At 41.2% G+C, this 15,836-nt stretch overlaps 1 protein-coding gene across 2 annotated transcripts in view; it reads right to left on the bottom strand.

Annotated features, from left to right (window-relative positions):
* Nucleotides 1-15,836, bottom strand: part of LOC114052302 (arf-GAP with dual PH domain-containing protein 1) — a 162,424-nt gene that overhangs the window by 98,462 nt on the left and 48,126 nt on the right. For both annotated transcript variants that reach the window (XM_027874850.1, XM_027874851.1), the window contains exon 4: nt 751-833. In XM_027874850.1, coding sequence (XP_027730651.1) covers nt 751-833 — 83 coding nt within the window. The remainder of the gene's footprint in view (nt 1-750; nt 834-15,836) is intronic.

The following is a 15,836-nucleotide window of genomic DNA, read 5'->3' as shown; positions in this document are numbered from 1 at the left end:
GCCATCAATCTTTCCCAACATCAGGGTCAGAAGACCAGGGTTCAAATAGTACTTCTGAGGTTTACCATCTATGTGACGGTGTGACCTTGGATAAATCACTTAACCTCCCTAGGCCTGTTTCCTCATCTGTAAAGTGAGGAAGTCAGAATATATAGCCTCTGAGAATCCTCTGAGTTCTAGTTCTACGACCCCAGAATATCCCTCGGCTTAAAAAGCAACTACTGTACCTGCAAGGGCAAATATATAACAGGGGTCAAGAGGTGAGGTTTAGGGGAGGCCAAGCAGATGAAAAACTCTGACCATCCTAAGGACTGGTGATCTCTCCTGGTCTTTCATAAAAAGGGAAATGAGGTTGGCTCAAGACAACCAGAAGGGAAAGGGTAGAAGACAGGGAACTGCCACTCTGTCAATTACCAAAACATGCCCACAGGTTATCCATGGGGGAGGCTTCAGATAGCCAGCTAGGAGCTGTGAACACAGGTAGCAATCCAGGCTTCCCAATCAGAAAGCAAAAGGCAGCCAGATGACACCAATGTCAAACCAATTAGTGACTTAATAATGCATAGTGATAAAATGAGACATCCCTTTTAAAGGGGGAGGACCGCAGAGAGGGAGACTAGAACACAAAACCACATAGTGACATTTTTTCCCCTTATCTAACTCATTGCAGCAAGGTGAGGGGAGCCTCTGGGCAGCAGAATGTCCTGCCAGCAAAAGAGATTATTTCCAGTTGAGAACTCTATTCCTTACCTGCAGAATAGGGCTCTTGCTTCTCCGCATAAATGAATTCCTTCCTTTCATACTTGGCTCGGATCCACTGTTCTCGGAGGAGTCTGCAAGACAGAGAGAGGAGAGGCAAGGTCTGGGTGCTGAACAGAAAGCTGTGATCATTAATTCGACAAGGAAGATGGCAGCTGAGAGCACAAGTTTCTGGAAAATGAATTTGCAGGTCAGTGGCTCTCAGGAAGCCCCCTGACCTCAAAAGACTTGGAGATGTTGCCTTTTGAGTACTGACAAAACCATCGCCGTAAACCATATGGAAAAAAGAAGCCTTAATCAAAATTCATTTTAACAACCTCATCCACTCCCAGAGTACACTCAGCAGAGGAGTTAGCTACTCTCTGTGCAAACTGCCCACGGCTGTGTTTAGAGCTTCCCAATGTAAATATTTTTGATTCTAAACAATTAGGCTCAAAATGACATAGCCTCCAACCTCTGAATGGATAAGAATGGAATTATTAAACAGAGGGGAATGGATGCTGAGAAGGGTGACAGGGTCCCTGATATGAGCAAGTCAGCAGCGAAAACAAAAGGCAGAGACCAGGCAAGCCCAGGTTTTTTCATGTTAATGGAGTTTTGCCCTTTTATTCAAGATTTATGAGTAGCTTTCTCACTTGAACGCTGAAGTGCTAATTTTTAAGACACTAGTACATGGAGATGAGATGTTTATGATTTTTGAAGGTCTGGCAGAGGATAGCAAGTGTGAGATTGGCCCCCAACTCTTTTCTGCCCATGCCAACCTATACCATCCATACTCAAATGGATCTGTGAGCTTTTCCATAGTAATATTCCTTCCAATGATGCAGATGGCACCCCATCCCTGCCTTCTTAGCCTGTGTGATTCTTAACTATATTCTCCCATAAATCTTCCTACAATAATAGGAACATTGAGTCATAGAACTAGAGCTGGAAAGAACCTCAAAGGCATCCAAATCCATCATTTTACTTACATACAAGGAAATTGAGGCTTAGGGAAGTTTAATCACTTGCCCTTGGCCAAGGAACTACTAAACGTCAGAGGCAGAATTTGAATACAGGTCCTTCTTGACTTCAGGTCAGGTACTCTTCCTCACACCAACATGGAGGATTATTCTAAGTCAATTCAATGAGCATTTATTTTTTTAAGCACCTGTACTGTGTTCCTATCATGGTTACTACTTGGCATCTGGGCATACAAATGGAAAGCCACGGCACAGGTATCAGAGCTCAGACACGAGCCTACTCCATTTGTTTTCTCTGAGGAATGTGGCTCTTTCCCTCATTCTGATTATATAGTGAGTCATCTTAAGTTGGTGTGGGAGGAAATGAGCTTTCACCAAGTGGTTGCCTGACCATGCTCCAGGTCTGGAGATGAGCATAAAACCTGTGGTCATTCCTGACTGTTGCTAAAGCTTCTGGAGAAAAAAGCTCTCTCCAGGACTAGTTAACATGAGGAGGGAATCCAAGCACCCCGATGGACTTTTGCTGCTTGGATAATGGAGGGAATTCCCAGTGATTTCAGGCTTTTCTTCCTGCCAACTTTCACAATCAGTAGATTACCTGCTTCGGTGTACAACATCCCTTAGGCCATTTTAAGAGGGATGTTCAGAAACTTTGGGCAAAGGTCTAAAGAAGCAAAAATAGAAATGATTAATAGTATGAGAGGCAAGATTTATGAGGGAAAGTTAAATAACCTATGTGCTTTTGATCCAGAGAGGATAAGACATATAAAGGGTAGATGTATAGAGGGTTACTATGAGAAGAGTGATGACTCTATTTCTCTACCTGTTGAAAGACAGGGTTGAGTTAGATCAAGGGTACCCAAAATGGGGGTGGGGTATATGTACCCCATACATATGGGGAATGAGAAGCTTGTCAAAAGGGTAGAGGAATATTTGGTTGTGTTTCATAGCTCATAGATATAGACCTGGAAGGAACCATGAAGCCAATCAGGTCTAACTCCTTCATTTTACAGATGAGGAAAATGAGGCAGAAAGAGGTTAAGTGACTTGCTCACAGTCACACAGCTAGTAAGTATCTGAGACGATACTGATTCTAAGTAAAATGTTCTATCCAATAAAAAGTAAATAATTATATTGTCCTACTGAAATTAATATCCTTATTTTATTTTTATGGGCATATGCATGGTAAATTCTATCACTTATTTCCTTTCATACTGAAGAGGGGGTGTGAGAAGGTTTGCTGAAAGTCAGTGGATACAGGGACCAAAAATGGTTGGGAACTCTGGGTTAGAGGATCTCTAAGCCTGTTTTCAGGTCTGACTTTCAATGATTTTAACTAGTTCTCTATCTTCCTAAGGAAATGAAAAAGACTGACCTACTATCCCCACTTATCCAACTCCTGACTCTTTTTCTACTTCAAAGTCTATGTCAGACATCACCCTTCCGAGGAAGACATCCATGATCATTCTAGCTCACCCAGTTTTTTCTTCTTCTTTTTAACCTACTGAATATTTGTGGAATGAAGAAATGGATGAACTACAACATAAAACATTGAAGTTAGACTCTCAGAAGAACCTCCTAGTCCCTAGTTGTAAGGATGATCTCACACAGGGACAGAGCGCTAAGAGAAGACTGAAAACATACTCAACAACCACCTAGCTCATATGGTTTATGCCATGGATGTCCACTGTTTCGGGAGTAGCAACATCCTCTTATTTTGTTGTTTTTCAGTTGTTTTCGGTGATATCCAACTCTTTGTGACCCCATTTGGGGTTTTCTTGGCAAAGATATTGGAGTGGTTTGTGCCATTTCCTTCTCCAGCTCATTTTACAGATGAGGAAATGGAAGCAAAAAGAGTTAAGTGACTTGCCCAGGGTCAACACAGCTGGAAAATGTCTGAGGCCAGATTTGAACTCAGGAAGAGAAGTCTTCTGGACTCTAAGCCTAACACTCTATCCACTGTGCCACCTAGCTGCTCCACCTTCTTGTTAGTTTGGTTTTATAAGACCTACACATCCCCTCAAGAGCCATATAGCATTTTTTGTCAGATTAAAGTAAACTAAAATTTAAAAAATTTTAGTGGGTGGTATGACACCACCTGAAATAATAAGACACACCATGGGGAGATGCAAAATCCAGAATTTGGAGACACTCTGTGACTTTCTACCTTCCTGAAGGCAAGCAAGGGCTGTTTCTATAGCTTATTCTACAGTTATCAAGAATGTAGAAAGAGCAAGAAGCTATCTTTCCAATAGCAGTATACATTGTGCAATCTATGTCTCTTCCTCCAGAAATAAGGGCAATGTTCTCTTTCATGGGTAGCAAAGGGCATGAGGTGCTGACAAATGTTCTTTTGGGTTTGGAGGGGTTGGTGAGTGAAGGAAGAGGGCAACCACCTATATTCAAAATATTATAGCTTCAGGAAGTCTTGTGGAAAACACTTGAAAACAGTTCTCACTTGCAGGTGAGTAAAAAGAAATGTAGATGTCATGGGAAGAACAATGATTTGGGAGTCAGGAGTCCTGACTGCCACTAATTTGCTGTGTGACTCTGGCCAAGCCATTTAATTCCACAGAACTCAGTTTCCTCAACTGTAAAATGGGGATAATGATGATAACCATAGCACTTGAAGGCTCACAACAACTTTTCTTACAACAAACATGAGGGAGAAACTATAGGCATTATTCCCATTTTAATGATGATAAAATTGAGTCCCAGGTAAAGGGATTTGTCCATGATCATCAAGTTAGTTAAGGGCATAGACAGCATTTAAACTCAGGTTTCCTGACTCTAAGTTCAAGACTTTCCACTTTATCAGACCACTTGCCCTCCTTTTCTCGCAGAGTTGTTTTGAAGGTCAAATGAGAAGTGTGTGTCTTCGATTGCTGTAGAAGGTAGTCCAGGAGAAGCCCGTAAGGCCCTCCCGAATCTCCCTTGTGTCTATTAAATTCCCTTTCTCTTTCATAACACGACCTGTCATGGGCCAGTATGCTCTTTTTGCCCTTTTAATAACATATTCGGAATGGCTAATTCACAACTGGCTCCTACATCTGGGCGACACCCTTGTGATTTGCATCTTAAAAGAAGAACAGAGACAGAAACAGACTACAGGGGAAATAGAAACACAGAGTGAAGGGTGGCACTGAGACTTGGATTCAATTCTTTAGAGGGGATGCCTACACACGTGAACAGCTCCAGACATGGAAGGCAAACCAAAGGAACAACAATGGACATAGCCACATCCTGGAGAAATAACTCTAGATTTCAGCCTAGTGAAGGCTAAAAGTACTAGTGAAGTACTATGAGTTATGGGGACAGTGTAGGACCAAGGAAGGAGGTAGATTCTTTAGCAACTTTAAATTCTTTCCTCTTGAAGTGGGAGATAGGGTGGGGAGGAGGATGGAAGGTCTAGAGATTGCATAAGGTTCTTTAGAGAAATGGGGAGGAAAGGGAGTTAGTTGCCTTGACTGTTTAAAGGATTGGGAGCAAGTCCTCTGTCTTTTTTTTTTTCCTGATAGGTTAAATAAAACCTATCCTAAATTCAATCTTTTCTTAACCCAACTACTTGCATGGAAGTGAAGATCCTTTTCTCTTTACTTATTGATTGGTAGATTGATTATGGAGACCTAGACATGAGATAAAATTCTGATGACCCTTGGGGAAACCCAGAATGTGCACAATGGTTACTGAAAAGCTCCCCAAAGTGAAACTGGTCCCCATAAACCTAGCATTTCAGTTTCAGGTTGTGAGTTACACGGGCACTAAACTCTACAATCTGGCTGCAATTTACCTTTTCTCTTACTTCATTACACACACTATGTTCTAGCCAAACTGGACTCCCAGTTCTTCCTTGAATTTGCCCCACCATCTCACCTTTATGCACCGACAAGGGTCATCCCCTATGACTGGAATGCACTCCCTTTCATCTCTACTTTCAGAATCCTTCTCTTACTTCAAGGTTCAGTGCCATCTCCTTCCCAGATGTCTCCCACTGAAAGTGTGCTCTCTCATTTCCAATTTTTCTAAAGTGCTTTGTCTGGCACTCTCTCCTTTATGACCTTCATTCTATACCTTGCATTATACTTATCTGAGTTTATTTTGCAACCCTCCCCTCCCAAGAATAGAAAGCAAGCTTTTTTAAAATAAGTTTTTATTCATGTCTTATATATTTTTCATCATCCTAGTTTTTCACTGTACCCCTCCCCCTCCCCAAGAGCCATCTCCATATAAAAAATAGTATCTTAAAAAGGAGCAGCTAGGTGGCACAATGGATAGAGTGGATAGAGCATAGGAGATAGAGTCAGGAGGACCTGAGTTCACTTACTAGCTGTGTGATCCTGGACAAGTCACTTAACCCTGCTTGCCTCAGTTTTCTCATCTGTAAAATGAGCTGGAGAAGGAAAAGGCAAGTTAGGCAGGCAGCTAAGTGGTACAGTAGATAGAACACTGGGCCTAAAGTCAGAAAGACTCATTTTCCTGAATTCAAATATAGCCTCAGGCACTTACTAGCTGGGTGACCTTGGGCAAGTCACTTAACCCTGTATGCCTCAGTTTCCTCGTCTGTAAAATGAGCTGGAGAAGGAAAGGGCAAACCACTCCAGTATCTCTGCCAAGAAAACCCTAAATGGGGTCACGAAGAATCAGACACAACTGAAAAAAACTGAAAAACATCTTTTTAAGAAAAAAGGAAATATCAGTACAACCAATTAATACATCGAAAAAGGCCTAAAACCTGTATAATGTGCAATTTTGTGGTCTTCTCACCTCCACAAAGGGAAGAGGGGGATTGGGAATGTTCTTTCAAATATAAGCTTCTTAAGCGGAGGGACCACATCATTTTTATCTTTATATCCCCAGTACAAGGGGCTTTGCACATAGTGGGTGCTCAAAAATGTTTATTCTCTCTCTCTCTCTCCATATATATATATGTATCATATGCTTTTGAGGGGAGAAATTATGGGAAGCAACCCTCAGACAGCACCCACAATAATGACGGTATGATGCAGAATTCCCCAGCAAATAATCTGTGCCTGAGTCCCCAGACACCACTTCCGAGTACGGATCTACCTCCTCTGACAACCACATGATACAGGAGCTCACAAATATTCGCACAAGGGCAAGACACGCCTGGGCTATTATTTAGGTTCAGGGAAGATGGAGTTGAAAACTGCCTATAAATATTCATTAGTAACAGACTCCGATGCTCCAATTAGCATTTTCCATGGGGAGGTCAGCTGCCCACGCTGCTCTGTAAAACCTGAGTTGGCAGGACCAGAGACCTTGGAACATGATGAATTGTGATGAGGGTTCTTACATCGGTCAGCCCTGGTTTGCTTCAGTCTGCACACAGATGCTTCCCCACTCCTTCCTGCAGCAGGACTCGTAATGGTATCAGGGAAACCTGAGAGGTCGCTAAGAGGTCATTGGGCTGAGCCCCCTCTTCTTCAAAGTCTCAGGGGAAAGGAACTCACTTATTTGCTCCTGGTTACCCATCTTATAATTTTAGGACTGTAAGATGTAGAACTAGAGAGGGTCTTTGGTGCTCGATTAGGCTCACAGATCAGGTTCATAAATTTCAAGCTGGAAAGAACTGTTAACAGTCAGTCTAGTCTAAAACCTTCATTTTGCAAGTAAAGAAACTGAGGGGTCCATTGAGGAGAAGGGAAGTGACTTTACTCAGGCAGTAATATTCAAACCCTGATCCTCTTCAAATCCAGTGCTCTTTCTTCTATGTGAACTTTCAGCTTCTTATTCCTACAAGAACTCCTGTGTTCTTGACCCGTTTTTGAATCATGGACCCCCCTTGGGCAGTCTGCTGAAGCCAATGAACCCCATTCTTAGAATGGTGTTTTTAAATGATGGAAGGAAATGCTAAATTCCAGTCAGCGGCTAGTGAAAATAAAGATGTCATTTCCACCCCCTCCCTCAGTCTAAGTTCACAGAGCCTCTGAAATCTATCCACAGACCCCCTTCCCAGGTGAAGGACTCCTGCACTATACCCCAGACTTTGCAATCCTTCCTGGAGTCCTGTGATTTAGCCCAATCTTATTTCCAAAGGCACATGCAAATTACCTGACCTAGCTCTGGGCAGATAGCAAGAGGTCAGTGTTGGGGGAATTTGAGGACCAGGTGTGTCCTTGGTGTTGATATAGCTGGATTCTCATGGCCAATTAATCCTTCCCCTCTCTGAAAATTGGAACCCAATAGAGATAGAGGCTGGAGAAGGATGGGGATGGCAGCTGCTCCTGCCTATGTTCACAAACAGCTTTGTCTTACTCCTGGATAAACTCAGGTTTACTTTTCCATCTACCAAAGAGCACTTCACTCTAGCCTAAAGGGATATAACCCTCCTCTGAACTCTTTTCTATGACATATACACACACAGTCTGTACCACTTATTCCAGTATTTCTCTGTCACTTTATATTGCGACTTATTATTCTATATGTGTGAATCCTGTCTCCCCAAGGAGACGTAACTTCCTTGAAAGTGGGGAATATATCTCCATCTCCTCTTCCTCTCATATCCTTTCTCTATTTTATTTTTATTAGTTCTTTATAAAATTTATTTTTTTTCTTTTTTCTATTTCTTTTATTATTTTTTTCACCATTACTTTGATTTATTTATTTTTAATTTTCAACATTCACTTTCACAAGATTTTGAGTTCCAAATTTTCTCCCTGTCTCACCCCTCCTTCTACCCCAAGATGACATGCATTCTGAATGCCCCTTCCCCTAATTTGCCCTCTCTTCTATCTCTCCCCCGTTCTCTTCTCTCCTTCCCCTTTTATTTTCCTGTAGGGCAGGATAGATTTCTATACCCCATTTCCTATATTTCTTATTTCCCAGTTGCATGTGAAAACCATATCCTTTTTCAATGTCAATAGTGGGGCTGAGCACACAGTCAATGCTGGATAAATTAAATTGAGGCACTTTCATTTTAGCCAACTGACCCTGTCCACATTACTTCCCTTTCAGATTCAGTTTCTCTATCTGTACAATTTGTATAATAACACTCACACCATCTAGATGACTCAGTGGATAAAGTGCCGGGCCTGGAGTCAAAAAGACCTGAGTTCAAATCTGGTTTCAGACACTTACTGGCTGTGTGACCCTGGGCAAATCACTTGACCCTGTTTGCGTCAGTTTCCTCATTTGTAAAATGAACTAGAGAAGGAAATGGCAGTATCTTTGCCAAGAAAACCCCAAAAGCCATGAAGAGTCAGACATGACTGAATAACAATAACAAAAACAACAACATCTACCTCACTGGATGTAAAAATCAAATGAGAGGCAACTTAACGTAGTGGACAGGTCAATGGACTTGAAGCCAAGAAGACCTGGGTTCAAATTCCACTTCAGCCATGTGATTTAAATCACTTAACCTCTCTGTCTCAGTTACCTCATCTGTAAAATGAGGGAGTTGGACTCAATGATCTCTAAAGCCTTCTCCCTCTCTAAATCTTCGATCTTATGAAAAACGTATAAAGCTCTGAAATAAACTAACAGAGCTTGAGGAGACTTTAAAAGGTAACTCAATCTCATTTTACAGAGAAGGAAACTGAGTCTCAGAGCCAGCAAATGACTTCACCAGGGTAAAGATGGGACATGAACTCAAGATCAGCATTTTTTTTTCTTATTATACTACATAATCCACACATTTAGAATTCTAAATCTGAACTATGAGGTGGAGTTAGAGGGGTCCCAGGTTCAAAATCCGGCTCTTGTGACTATGTGAACTTGGGGTTTTTGGGCTTCTATTTTTTTTATCTATAAAGTGACAAGGCTGACCCAGGCGATCTCTAAGGTCCCTTCTTGCTCTAAAATTTCTGCTTGGTACAATGAATAACTTCACAGCAGACAGGCCACAGCCAAATTGCAAGAAAATAACTAAAGCCAAGGAAAGCCACAGGGATTTCGGGAGCACTGTGCCAAAGGGAGGTTGCCAAAACTTCATTTGGGGAGGCCAGTGCCCTGGCTGGGAGAAACACGACTCATTTCTAGCTGTGAAAACTAAATCTACTCTCATAAGCTCTTGGGAAACAGCTTCAAAATGCATTGCACTTGCCCCTATATCTCACAGGAAGCTACGAACAAAGATGTTGGTTTCCATCCAATAATAAAAGTGAGAAAAAGCAGTCACCAACTATTTCCTTTCCCAGATGTGAAGCTCAAAGTACAAATGAATTTAAAAAATGACACGTGGAGAAAAACCTGCTACCCACATACTCCCTGCCTGGGAGTGAAAGGGGGATGGTCCCTAGACTTGATCTAGGTCATATAAGAATCAGGATAGCTTCTCTTTTTTGGTTGGATACAGACCAGTTCCACCTACATTTATTTAAAAATAAATAAGACTTAGACTCTTTGGAGCAATTTTATTTTTTATTCATTTTTTCAAGAGCCTCTTGAGATAACGTTTAGATCTCAGTTTGCCTGTATGACCTTCTAAATGTCTGCTTACATTACTCGTCTGGTTCAGCACTGTCAAAAATCAGGCAGGGCTTGGACAGCAGCAGAACATGCCAGGTTGGGGACGGCCAGAATCCAGGTACATGGAGGCAGAACCACAGGGGTGAGGCAGGAGATCAAGGAAAGCCTCTACAGTGGACAATGAGGGTCTAGACTAGGGCTCAGCTCATTCTACTTTAATCAATGACTTGAATGAAAGCATAGTGGAAAGGTAATAAGCATTTATTGAGCGCCTACTATGTGCCAGGCCCTGTGCTAAGCATTTTACGAATATTATCTCATTTGATCCTCACAATAATCCTGAAAGGTAGGTACCATTATTATCTTCATTTTATAGTTAAGGAAACGGAGGCAGAAAGAGGTTAAGTGACTTGCCCAGGGTCACCAAGTGTATGAGGCTGGATTTGAGCTCAGGTCTTCCTGACTCCAAGCCCATAGCTCTATCTACTGCTCCATCTAGCTGCCACAGATGGCATGTTTATCAAATTTGCTGATGACAAAAAGTTGGGAGAGTTAACATCCTGGAGAATTTATTAAAAACCTAGAACAAATGACCTGAATCTAGTAAGATAAAACTGAAGGGGAATAAATGGAAAATCCTGTCCTTGGGCTCAAAAAGTTAACTGTGCAAAGATAGGATAGAGAGAAGTGTGGCTAGACAGGAATGCATGTGGAAAGAAACAAAGAAAAAAACATTGGAGGGTTTTAGTGACATGCAAGGTCCGTATGAGTCAGCAGCATGACAAATAAGTTAATGAATTTCCAGGCTTCATTCGTACGGCCCTGGTATCCAGAACAAGGAAGGGAAGGGTGAGTTTTGCTATATCCTGCCCCGATTAGAACTAATCTCCCCATCATGAGAAGGACATCGTAAAGATAAACAGTATGGCAGAGACTCCAACCATGCTGTCAGAGGATTTTTTAAAACATTCATTTTTTAAACATTTTCAGTTCTAGATTCTCTTCCTCCCCTGCCCATTGAGAAGGCAAGCAATATGACAGATATTATAGATCTGAAGTCATGCAAAACTTATTTTTGTATTAGCTATGTTGCCCCCCCCCAAAAAAAAAGGCAAGAAAAAAAAGTGAAAAAATATGCTTCGACCTGCATTCAGAGTTCATCAGTTCACTCTCTGGAAAGATGGAAAGCATTTTTCATCATGAGTCCTTTTGAATTGTCTTGGATCACTGTATTGATCAGAGTAGCTAAGTCTTTCACATTGATTATTGTTACAATAATGCTGTTACTATGTACAGTATTCTGGTTCTACTCACTTTGTATCAGCTTACATAAATATTCCCTGGGTTTTCTGGGCCTCCCTCTCCCCCTCATTATTTCTTACAGAACAATAGTATTCCACCACAATCAAATACTACAACTTGCCCAGCCATTCCCCAATTGATGGCCAGTCCCTCAATTTCCAATTCCATAAGAGGATTTGTTAAAGAAACATTTAGCTTAGAAAAGAGAAAACTTAAAGGGACAGTGACCAACGTCTTCAAATATTTAAAGGTCTGTGACACAGAGGATTAGAATTATTTTGCTTGAGCCTGAAAGCCAAAGCTTACAAGTAGTGTGTGGAAGCTACAGGGTGACAGATTTCAGAAGCTGGTTGTACAGAAAAGATTCCTAATAATTCAAGCAGGCCAGAGGTGGAATGGACTTTTGTGTATGAGAGTGGTGTCCTTCAGTCAGAGGGTAGATGATACCATGTTGGGAGATATATTAGAGGAGACACTAATTGAGATAGGGGTTGGTATCTTGGATGGTATCTAAGGTTTTATCCACCTCTGAGATACTGGGATTCTAGGAGGTCCAAGTAAGCAGCAAGCCAGGGAGGTCTGGTAGCTGGCAAGAGGAAGGAGTTCAAACTGGCAAGTAGTTGACTTCTAGAAGGAATATCAGCTTATGTTGCAAAGTCAGTCAGAGAAACTCAAGTCCTTAGAAGGACTTGGGGATGGAAAACTAGTCTTATTAGTCCTGGAGAACTACCCAAGGAATCAATACAGATATACTAAGGTATGGAATGGCATGGTTGGGTATTAGTTAGGAACAATGACTGGACTGATAATTTGGTTGGAATAGGATACTCTAGGGTGAGGAAGCTCCTTCTCCTAATGAAGGCTAGTACTTTCTCTGTATTTCATCATCTTAGAGACAGGGCAGCTAGGTGGCACAGTGGATAGAGCATTGGGCCTGGAGTCAGGAAGAACTTAGTTAAAATTCAATCTCATACACTTACTAGCTGTTGGACCCTGAGCAAGTTACTGAACTTGTTTGCCTCAGTTTCCTCAACTGTAAAATAGGGATAATAGTAGCCCCACTTCCCAGGATTGTTATGAGGATAAAATAATATTTGTAAAGTGCTTACTTAACACAGTGCCTGGCACATAGGTGCTATATAAATGCTAGCTATCATCATCATCATTGTTATTTTTATTACAAAGTTGTCCTAGAACTGTGAGGTTAAATGACCTGCCCAGGGTCATTCAGCAGGTATATGTCAGTAGCCACATTTGAACTCAGTTTTCTTGGCTTCAAGGATAACTCTCAATCCACTATGCTAAGAAGCCTCTTTTGTTAAAAGAAAAAGGTATCAATAAAGTTTATTAAAGAAAAAAAAGAAGAATATCAGTTACCAGAGAATTGGGACCAGGTTTCAGCAATTTGCCTGCAGAGTGAGACATTTAATGAAAATTTAGTGGCAGAGAAGATAATGAAATAGGATGTGAGATGGATGGAACATGGGTCAGTATGCTCAGCCCCTCAGGATTGAAAATTATCTTTGAGAGAACGGGTTAGGAGAACTCCTTTGTCACCACATGGGCACTTTGAAGAGTGTAGATAGGGGTAAAGAGTACTGAATTCAAACACTGTACTAGAGAAGCAAAAATTGCTTATAAGCTCTTGGTTATGATAATCCACAAATCCACACATGTTAACTCGATCTGGCCTCAAGTCAAATCAACATGTTAGCAACCTTTCCAAACAAGTCCTACCATTATTAGCTAATATTTACATAGTGCTTTATGGTTTGCAAAGTACTTTACGTGTGTTAACTCGTTTGATTCTCACAACAACCCTGTGGGGGTAAGTGCTTCTATTCTCTCCATTTTATGGCGAGGAAACTGAGGCACAGAAAGGTTAAAGGCTCAGGGTAACACAAATCATAAGTGTTGGAGGCAGGATCTGGACTACGGTTTTCCTGGCTCCCAGCATTGCCCTATAGCCCCTGTACCACCTAGCTGCTAACTACCTGAAGTTATTATAGACACAATTAATTATCCTCAGGCCCCTAAGCAAAAAAAGGTTTCTTTTTATATCACCCAACTCTCTTTTGCAGTTTAACAAAGTGAACCCTAGAATTCCATCAATGAAGTCTAGGGAGGCAATATAAAAAGATAATAGGGTATCACGCTGTAGCAGAAAGATCACTGGAATTGGGAATCCTTGATTCCAGTCCCATAAGTGCCACCAACTAATTGCACTAAATGTATACCGAGCTTAAGCTTTCTGAGCCTCAGTTTCTTCATCTGTAATATGGGGATCAATCATACCTTCTGCTCTATTGTTGTGACAATCACATATTACAACCAAAAGAGTGAAGGGATAAAGTAACTAGGATAATAAAAGGTTATCGTTTTTTCTTATTGCCCTATATTCTGCTAGATTGTAAGCTTCCTGTAGACAGGAGATATATCTTGTTAAATATTATGCCTCCACAATGCCTAACACACAAGTGTCTCTGAAAAAGCAAGTATTTAGTACAGGCACACCGCATTTTATTGTGCTTTGCTTCATTTACTTCACAGATATTGCATTTTTTATAAATTCAAAGTTGATGGCAAGTCTACTGGTGCTGTTTTTCCAACAACATGTGCTCACATAGTGTCTCTATGTCATATCTTGTTAATTCTCACAATATTTCAAACTTTTTCATTCTTATTATATCTGTTATGGTGATTCGTGATCAGTGATCTTTGATGTTACCATTGCAAATGTGTAGGGGGAAGCCGTGAACCGCACCCATGTAAGATAGCAAACTTAATCAATAAATATTGTGTGTGTCCTGACTAAGACTGACCAGACATTCCCCTGTCTCTCTGTCTCTCCTCAGGTCTCCATACTCCCTGAGACACAACAGTGTTAATATTAGGCCAATTAACCCTAAGAATGCATTCTCTAAGTGTACAAGTGAAAGGAAGAGTCTATTGATGTGGCAAACGTCATTGTTGTCTTATTTTAAGAAATTGCCACAGCCACCCCAGCCTTCACCAACCATCACCCTGACCAATTAGCAGCCATCAACATTGAGGCAAGACCTTCCACCAGCAAAAAAATTATGACTTGATGAAGGCTCAGATGTTGGTTAGCATTTTTTTTTTTTTTAGCAATAAAGAACTTTTTAATTAAGGTATTGTTTGTTTGTTATTATTATTGTATTGTTATTATTTGTTAATTGTTTGTTTGTTTTTTACACAATACTATTGCCCACTACAGTATAGTATAAACATAACTCTCACATGTACTGGGAAATAAAAAGTATTCGTATGACTTGCTTATTGTGATAGTTGCTTTATTGCAGTGGTCTGGAAGAGAACCCGCAGTATTTCTGAGGTATGTCTGTAAATGTTGAATTGAATGGCATCTTTGGAGGTCAGATCATGAGCTCCCCAAGGATAGAGAATGCATTCTTCTTCATCATTCCGTCCTGTGCTGGTGTGAAATTCTGCCATCCAACGTGAAGAGAACACTTAATCCACGAATATTTTAGTCTTATGTTGGCCATCCTTGGAAATTAAGATAAGGAAGTTTTGGCCACCAGGGGGCTCTCAGATTTTTCTAGCCATGCCAAGATTCTGAAGGTCACAGAAGTAAAGCATCTGCAACATTCAGTCAAAAATAAACACTGGCCTAAGTGCCCAGGGCAGAAGTTCATCTGTATAACAAATGTTTATTGAGTATCTATTATGTATGACACACTGTCCTAGGCCCTATGGGGGATAGGAAGATGAGTGAAACATAGAATCACAGATTCAGAACCAGAAGGGCCCTTAGAGGTCATTGAGTAGGACCCATTTTACAGATGAGGTCCTGAGGCCCAGAGAGGCTGCAGGACTTGCCTAAGAACACAGAGGTATTATTTGGTAGAACCATAGTCTCATTTCTATTTTTATTTATTTATTTTGTGAGGCAAGCTGGGTTAAGTTACTTGCCCAGGGTTACACAGCTAGTGAGTCTCATGTCTCTGAGGCTGGATTTGAACTCAGGTCCTTCTGACTCCAGGGCTGGTGCTTTATCCACTATGCCACCTAGCTGTCCCATAGTTTCAATTCTAAAGGAACATAGTGGAAGGTTGAGGAGGTGAGGTGGGGAGGGAGGGGTGCAAAGATAACACACACACACACACACATATACACCCACACACATGCACACCCACACACATGCACATACACACACACATCCACAATGTAAGGCAGAATTAAAGGAATCTGGACAGTAGGTTTAAAACAAATGAGGCAACAGGTACCTAGCCTTACATTCAATCACTTTTCCTTTTGTTTGATTTTTATTGGAATCTGTATCTGAGGCAAAGGGAGCAGGGGAGAGAAAGAGGGAGAGTATTCTCTGTGCAGATGGGAATT

Source organism: Vombatus ursinus, unplaced genomic scaffold (genome assembly GCF_900497805.2).
Source record: "Vombatus ursinus unplaced genomic scaffold, bare-nosed wombat genome assembly UNPS02014807.1, whole genome shotgun sequence".
Lineage (NCBI taxonomy): Eukaryota > Metazoa > Chordata > Mammalia > Diprotodontia > Vombatidae > Vombatus > Vombatus ursinus.
Note: the sequence above shows the minus strand (reverse complement) of the source record. Positions and strands in the feature narration are given on the sequence as shown.